The sequence below is a fragment of the Ovis aries genome, chromosome 14, assembly GCF_016772045.2.
Source record: "Ovis aries strain OAR_USU_Benz2616 breed Rambouillet chromosome 14, ARS-UI_Ramb_v3.0, whole genome shotgun sequence".
Taxonomy (NCBI): domain Eukaryota; kingdom Metazoa; phylum Chordata; class Mammalia; order Artiodactyla; family Bovidae; genus Ovis; species Ovis aries.
In genome coordinates, this window is record NC_056067.1 from 56692520 (window position 1) to 56700946 (window position 8427).

Here is an 8427-nt window from a genome sequence, read left to right on the forward strand (position 1 = left end):
CACAGTCAACTATCCCCAGGCTGACCTAGTGAAACTGCGATGTTTTGTTCTTTTAAAAATGTTTAGATTGAATATGGATTTACAGAGAGGGGATGTTGATGGGGCTTCACAAAGGTAGTGGCCAAATACTCTGTTTGATTTTGGCCACATAGCGTGGCAGGGGAGATCTTAGTTCCCCGATCAGGGGTTGAACCTTTGCTTCCTGCAGTCGAAGTGCAGATTCTTAACCACTGACCCACCAAGGAAAGTCCCTCAAAGCCTTTTGACATTCCTTAAGCTTGACACTTAAACGTGCCAGTAAATTTGGAATGTGAGCAAATTTGGAAAACTCAGCGGTGGCCACAGGACGGGCAAAGGTCATTTTTCATTCTAGTCCCAAAGAAAGGCAAGGCCAATGAATGCTCAAACTACCACACAATTGCACTCATCTCACATGCTAGTAAAGTAATGCTCAAAATTCTCCAAGCCAGGCTTCAGCAATACGTAAACTGTGAAATTCCAGATGTTCAAGCTGGTTTTAGAAAAGGCAGAGGAACCAGAGCTCAAATTGCCAACATCTGCTGGATCATCGAAAAAGCAAGAGAGTTCCAGAAGAGCATCTATTTCTGCCTTATTGACTATGCCAAAGCCTTTGACTGTGTGGATCACAATAAACTGTGGAAAATTCTGACAGAGATGGGAATACCAAACCACCTGACTGCCTCTTGAGAAATCTGTATGCAGGTCAGGAAGCAACAGTTAGAACGGGACATGGAACAACAGACTGGTTCCAAATAAGAAAAGGAGTACGTCAAGGCTGTATATTGTCACCCTGCTTGTTTAATTTATATGCAGAGTACATCATGAGAAACGCTGGGCTGGATGAAGCACAAGCTGGAATCAAGATTGCCGGAAGAAATATCAATAACCTCAGATATGCAGATGACACCGCCCTTATGGCAGAAAGTGAAGAACTAAAGAGCCTCTTGATGAAAGAGGAGAGTGAAAAAGTTGGCTTAAAGCTCAACATTCAGAAAACTAAGATCATGGCATCTGGTCTCATCACGTCATGGCAAATAGATGGGAAACAATGGAAACAGTGGCTGACTTAATTTTTTGGGCTCCAAAATCACTGCAGATGGTGACTGTAGCCATGAAATTAAAAGACGCTTACTCCTTGGAAGGAAAGCTATGACCAACCTGGACAGAGATATTACTTTGCCAGCAAAGGTTTGTCTAGTTAAGGCTATAGTTTTTCCAGTAGTCATGTATGGATGTGAGAGTTGGACTATAAAGAAAGCTGAGTGCTGAAGAATTGATGCTTTTGAACTGTGGTCCAACTGTTGGAGAAGAGTCTTGAGAGTCCCTTGGACTGCCAGGAGATGCAACCAGTCCATCCTAAAGGAAATCAGTGCTGAATATTCATTGGAAGGACTGATGCTGAAGGTGAAGCTCCAATATGTTGGCCACCCGATTTGAAGAGCTGACTCATTTGAAAAGACTGTGATGCTGGGAAAGATTGAAGGCAGGAGGAGAAGGGGACAACAGAGGATGAGATGGTTGGATGGCATCACTGACTCAACAGACATGAGTTTGAGTAAACTCTGGGAGTTGGTGATGGACAGGGAGGCCTGGCGTGCTGCAGTCCATGGAGTCACATAGAGTTGGACACGACTGAGCGACTGAACTGAACTGAACTGAAACTTGACGCAGATTCAGAGGCCGGAAGAGATTGGGTGTCTGAACTCTGGTCTGAGGGAGGAGGGGGCTTTGCGCTGGAACGCCAGAGGAAGTTAAGACATTCTGCAGGGACAGTGGAACTCCTGCAATACGCAGAGGGGTGGGAGAGTGGGAGGTGAGGAGAGAAGGAAAGTGGATGGAGCCTCCACAAGAGGAGAATGCTGACTGGGAGGGAGTTCTGGAGGAGCAACTGGAAAGACTGGCAGGAGAGGATCCCTTTGTCAGCAGCTTCTGATGTGTGACTCCCCCGGGGAGCCTCTGATGGCAGCAGCAGGGGTGTGGCCAGGCTGAGTCACTGGGGCTTCTCCCTCCTCCCTTTGTGAGGCCCCTTCTTGAGGATAGGAGCCCACCTACCGGGTTCCCAGCCCCCCATCTCCCCTGACACCCTGGAGGCTGCGTGTTCACTTTCGGTCACACAGCCCCTTGCGTGACCCAAGGGTCCTGTCTTCCTGCCAGCCTTCTGTTTCCACCTTGTACTCCTAATACATCACCTGTGGAATGCCTAGAAACACTTCCACATCCCTCTACACCCTGATGAAGTGGCATATTCTCTAATGCTGCCCTTTTACTCTCTCTGCCTTATTATTCTTTCTCTCTCCCATTTTACAGATGAGGAAAACTGAGACCTGGAAAATGGAAAAAAATATGCCACTGGGCATGGAGGCAGGACAAGGGGCCAAACATCAGATATATTTTTCTTTCCCATCTCCCTCTCTTCAGGGTGACTTCTCCTCCACTTTGGAGCTCCAGAGCTTCTCCACCTTTGTTTTCCAGGCTATTAAAGTGCACACCCACAGAAAAGTAAGTGGAAGGAAGCAGGCGTCCCGTGACTACCACCGTATGCAGGCTGGTACACGTCCTTTCAGGCTTTATTTTGTGAATATTTTCATTTTACACAGTGAGAACCACATACACATATTTCTGTATATTCCTTCCTTCATTTAACATCATACCACATAAACATGCTCACATGATACTAAGAATTCTGTGTAATTATTATCCTTAACAGCTTCAGAATATCTTTGCCTCAAACCAGCCTACTGTTTGAACAACCCACTGTTTCTAGACACCTTCTGTGTTTCCACTATTTTGTTATGAAAAATAACATTGTGATAAATTCAAACTTTGCTCCGCATTTTGCATTTTTTTTTTAAAGTAGACAACTAGAATTACTAGTCAAAGGTGGAGGACAAAACAAATGTCCTCACTGCCAAATCACCTTCTGTAAAAACTGTATGAATTTACAGTTTCAGTGGCAGAGAGGGCTGGTCTCATTGCATCCTTACCAACATCAAGGTTTTTGTATTTGTTTGGCTTTTAGGTCCTTACTGATTTGATTGGCTTACACACATATTGTTGAGGTTTTGACACGCCTCTGAGGAAAGATAAAGTCAAGTAGGACTGTAGGTCACTGAGGTCCTTATTTCTGTCAATTTCCTGTTCCAGAGCGTAGGGATGGAGAGATGGGAGTGGAGAGATTAGTGATATCTTCTCATGGTCTCTTTTATCCAGTCGACATACTTGCAGACTTGGGTATAGACACCTGGGTCGTTGGGTTGGCCGCAAGGGAAACTGCCCCAGGACACCACGCCTTGCAAGGTACCTTTGCACGTGAGTGGTCCCCCTGAATCACCCTGGAAGGGATAAAGCAAATTAGCTTCAGCTTCGGAGGGAAGATCCTGCCCCCGCCTCAGGTGTCAGTCTTTGTCAGGCGGACCCTGGATTTCCACCACGACTAACTAACGGGGAGAGATTCATTGTTTCTGGGGACCAATGGAAGAGCAGAAATTATGGCCATCGAGGAGAAGAGAAACCACGTTCTCTAAAGACATTGGCTTGAGCCCCAGCCCATGGGACCAATCACAGGGAAAGGGCGGGGCTTCTGGCGGTCAAAGCCCCAATTCTTCCTTATCTTTGGGGATTCTGGCACCAAGCCAAGGGAGGGAAGTGTAATGTCTCCAGGGGATGGATAGATGTGCGAAAGGGGGATGGGGTGGCCCTGGAACCCAGGGGCCAAACTGATGACATAATTCACAAGGCCCAGTGCAAATTGGAAATGCAAAGAATTCCCTGGCGGTCCATTGGTTAGGACTTGGCGCTTTCACTGCCGCGGCCTGGGTTTCAGCTCTGGTGAGAGAGCTAAGATCTCCCAAGTGATTTGGCATTGCCAAAAAAAAAAAAAAAAGAAAGAAAATGTGGGCTCCATAGCTCAAAAAGTATTAAGAATTTCAAAACAGCAACAGGAATGTGTTAAACCAAGCGTGGGGCGCTCCCGAGTGTGGGACCCTGTGTCACAGGACGACTCTCACATTCAAGAAGCTGGCGGTCACTAGGGGAGGAACAGGATGCCTTACTCTTTGGGACACACATTCCTGTCCCATCACCCCATCCCTCACACATATGGTGCCCCCATTCCTGACAGCTGAGGGTGCGGGTGAGAGGCAAAGGAGTAGGGGCAGGGAGGTATGGGGAGAGAGACAAGGAAAGGCAAAGAGTCACAGAGAAAAGGACCTCCGTGGTGGTCAAGTGGCTAAGAATCCACTTTTCAGTGTGGGGGGACATGGGAGCTCAGGGAACTAAGATCCCACATGCTGTGGGACAATGGAGAGAAAAAAAAAAAAAGGAAGAGAAGTATAGCAAAGGATGAAGAAGAGGTTGCCAGTGGGAGTGGAGGGGGCAACACAGATGGAAAGAATGAAATGAAATGCAGTGAAAAGAGAGATGTGGGAAGATGGTGTTCAGAGACAGAGTGAAAGCGAAGGTCACTCAGTCGCGTCTGACTCTTTGTGACCCCATGGACTGTATAGAATTCTCTAGGCCAGGTACTGGAGTGGGTAGCCTTTCCTTCTCCAGGGGATCTTCCCAACCCAGGGATCGAACCTAGGTCTCCCACTCTGCAGGCAGATTCTTTACCAGCTGAGCCACTAGGGAAGCCCAAGAATACTGGAGTGGGTAGCCTATCCCTTCTCCAGGGGATTTTCCCAACCCAGGGATCGAACTGGGGTCTCCTGCATTGTAGGTGGATTCTTTACCAACTGAGCTATCACAGAGAGGGGGTTACAAAGAAGAAGGGAGAGAGAATTCCTGGCTTAAGACTGGGTCCCAAGGGAGGGGAGCGAGACCTTAACTTCAAGCACCCAATCTCAGTAATTGCAATAAATACTATTTTAATGCAATACCTTAAAAATTGAATTTAATGTGAAAAAGTTCATGATGAACACTGTATCCCAATTTCAGAGAAAGGGTCAGGTACCAGGCTGTGCTGAGACTCACTGAAGCCTGAGGTAGATGAGAAATTCAGTAAGACTGAGGCCTCTTTATTGAAAATTCTGATATTTTGTTCATCGTGGACTTTTGCATGAATTGACAAAATATTGCATTAGAAAGTGATTTATCTCGATTCCTGAGTTTTGGGCGCCTCTTCCCCTGTAAAGTTTGTGTTTGGGGGCTGCACGGGTGACTCAGTCAGTAAAGAATCCGCCTGCAATGCAGGACACCTAGGTTTGATCCCTGGGTCAGGAAGATCCCTTTGACAAGAAAATGGCAACCCACTCCAGTGTTCTTGCCTGGAGAATCCCATGGACAGAGGAGCCTGGTGGGCTACAGTCCATGGAGCTGCAAAGAGCCAGACACGACTGAATGACTAAACCACCACCGCTGTGTTCATGGGTTGCGATACTGAACAAAGATGTCAATTTAAAAATAAATACAGTTTGTGTTTGAAGCCAAGGCCACACATGCCTACCCTTTGGCCCACAGGTTCCCCATCCCCAGACCCTCCTGTTCATTTTTCTGCCTCATCCTCAGGGGCACATCAGCCCGCAGTGGGCTCCCACTACTGACCTGAGCAGAGAATGGGGTGGTGAGAGCTAGGAAAGCTGAGCCCGGGGCGGGGAGTGCAGGAGTGATGGAGAAGGCCCCGCACCAAGGTCACGTGCAGAGATTCTGGGTGAAGGGGGACAACGGGGGCTCTGTGCTCAGACGAAGCAGCCAGGGACCCGGGGCGGGGGAGGAGGGGGTCTCACGTTGCAGGCGTTGGTGCTGGAGTTGGGGATGCCAGCACAGAGCATGGAGTCTCCCAGCAAGTCCTTGTAAACCTTCCTGCAGTCTTGTGGGGAGATGAGCTTGACGTCTGTGCACATAAGCTGTGCTGGAAAGGTCACTGCGGGATGGGGAGGGGTGCCAGTCAGAGGTCTGGGGTCTGGATGGGGAGAGGATGGGGGTCCAGGATTCTGGACCCTGAAGGACGAGGGGAGGAGGGGTGGGGGGAGGAGCTCCACATTCGGATTATGAAAAAGGGGCTGACTCCTGTTCTCCTGGGTCTGGGGGAGGAAGGGTCAGGGTCTGGGGCCCCTGGGTCTCCCAGGCAGCCTCACCATCAGGACTGGTGGTGGTGCCCCAGCCGGAAACGGTGCACATGGTTCCGGGGGGATCACAGCGGGAAGGCAGGTTGACTTTCTTCACACTGGACGACAGCTTGGCCCGGCCATTCAGCTTCACCAGCATGATGTCGTTGGCGTGGGTCTGTGTGGAGTATCCCGGGTGGCGGAAGGACCGTGTGGCCTTGATCTTCTGGCCACCTACCAGCCGATCACTGCCCATGTGCACGGTGTACTCACTGCAGGAGGGAGCAGTGCTCAGAGAGACGCTGGGAGTGAGACGGGGGGGGCAGGGACCCAGAGAGAGGGGGACGGGGACCAGAGAGGGGGGACAGGGACCCAGAGAGAGAGAGGAATGGGAACCCAGAGAGAGAGGGGGATGGGGACCCAGAGGAAGGGCTGGAAGTGCTCGCACGTACTTCATCATGCAGTGGGCAGCAGTGAGCACCCACTTCTCGTTGAGCAGCATGCCTCCGCAGTGGAGCTGACTGCCCTTGAGCAGGGCCACCTGCCAGGGCTGGGAGCCTCTGGGACACGGGACTCCATCAATAATCTTCTCCCCACTCTTGTCGCCCTGGTCTGGACAGAGACATGGAGGAACAAGTGGGCAGCAAGCCTTAGAGGAAGACTGAGTCAGCTGCTAAGGGATTTGGAGACAGATGGAGACAGACAGACAGACAAGGAGATAGGCAGAAAAGGAGAACAGTGCAGAAAGAGCAGGAGATGGAGACGGAGACGGAGACAGCCCGCTCAGAAACCCAGGAGGAGCATCTCGTCTGGGGGGCCACTGCCAAAGCTGAAGGGAGAGACGCTGCGTGCGGGAGACAGGGTCTGGGGGGCACAGAGACCCCGGGAGGCAGAAGGAAGCAGGAAGGAAGGAGGCAGAAGGCAGAGGAGTCTTGTCTTCCAAAGGAGGAAGCTGCTGGAGCCGGGGGAGGCCCTGAGCAGGCACAGCCCAGAGAGGAGCCCCTGAGGAGGGTCAACGGGGCTGAAGATGAGAGGTCGGGGGTGAGTGCAGCCCCCACCCCCACTCCCGGGCTGGTCCCCACCTTCCTGTGCAGCAGATCCCAGGGCGAAGGTCAGCAGCAGGATTAGCAAGGGTGTCGTCATGGTGACCCCTCTGAGCCTCTCAGGGGCTGCCAGGCAGGGAGGTGTCTCTTCTGATGCGATGAGGACAGAGTTGGGGAAGCAGGAGTCCTGGCCCCCAGCCCCTCCTCCCTCTGACCCAGGACTCCAGGCCCCCAGACGCCCTTCCCCTGGGGACCCAGGAATCTGGGCTCCCATCCCTCCCCATCCACCAATCTGTATTCCTAGTTCCTTTTCCCATGAGACCTCAAATTCCAGACCTCCAGCCCCTCGACCGTCAGAACCAGGCGTCCAGGTTTCCCTCTGCCCCCTTCCCTCAGGAACAGGAGTCAGGGGTCCAGCCAGCCTCAACCGCCCCCTCTCCCCCTACCGTAGATGAAGCCCCTTCTCAGCTCGGGGAGGTCAGCTCGGGGAGGTCAGCTCGGGGAGGTCAGATCCGACCCGGGCGCCAGACTCGCCTGGGAGCCGGGCGTCTCCAGCCCGGCGCACAGCGGCTGTCTTATACCGAGTCCACCCCTGCACCCGCCCTCGGCGCCCTGGGGTGCAGGTGGGGCCGGCTCTGGGACGCCCCCTCCCGCGTTCGCGGTTATCTCGAACCCCTGCGGCAGCCCAGGCGCTTGCAATCGGCTCTCTCCACCCTCTCACCCCCGCGCCTTCGGCCGGCATCCCGGGTGCAGCTGCAGAGGGAGGACCCAGACGCTCCGGCCCCAAGGGCTGGGGGCGGAGTTCAGGGGGCAGCAGGGCTCAGGAAATGGGCTCTGGCTGGGCCCTCCTCTGGGGCCATTTTCTTGCACCCATCCCCTCTCAGAGATGCCCTAGACCCTACACCCTAATTCTCACCAGTTTGGAAGAATTCGTTCAGGCTGGAACTCGGTCGTCTTTGAACCTGAACCCATTCCCAACCCTCATATAGTGTTAGTGGCTCAGTGGTGTCTGACTCTTTGCCACCCCATGGACTGTAGCCCCACCAGGCTCCTCTGTCCATGGGATTTTCCAGGCAAGGGTACTGCGGTGGGTTGCCATTCCTTTCTCCAGGGGATCTTCCCGACCCAGGGATCGAACCCAGGTCTCCTGAATTACAGGCAGATTCTTTTTAATTTAACCCTCATATAGGGTATGAATTTAAAAAAAAGAGACTCTTTCTTGACTGGATAAATGCTTACTGTTATCAGTATCATCTGTGTTTTCATATTATACCCAGATTTCTATACTGTGTATTTATAACAAAAGCGTCTGTACTAAA

The 8427-nt window shown here is 51.8% G+C and overlaps 1 protein-coding gene across 1 annotated transcript; it reads right to left on the reverse strand.

Annotated features, from left to right (window-relative positions):
• Positions 1-2560: 2560 nt before the first annotated feature.
• On the reverse strand, positions 2561-7658 carry KLK7 (kallikrein related peptidase 7). The gene is made up of 6 exons (XM_004023371.5): positions 7555-7658; positions 7148-7258; positions 6518-6677; positions 6096-6337; positions 5745-5881; positions 2561-3353 (listed from the first exon to the last, which is right to left on the reverse strand). The coding sequence occupies exons 2-6, from the start codon at positions 7206-7208 to the stop codon at positions 3198-3200; spliced, it is 756 nt and encodes a 251-aa protein (XP_004023420.3). The 5' UTR covers positions 7209-7258; positions 7555-7658; the 3' UTR covers positions 2561-3197.
• Between the last annotated feature and the right edge of the window lie 769 nt (positions 7659-8427).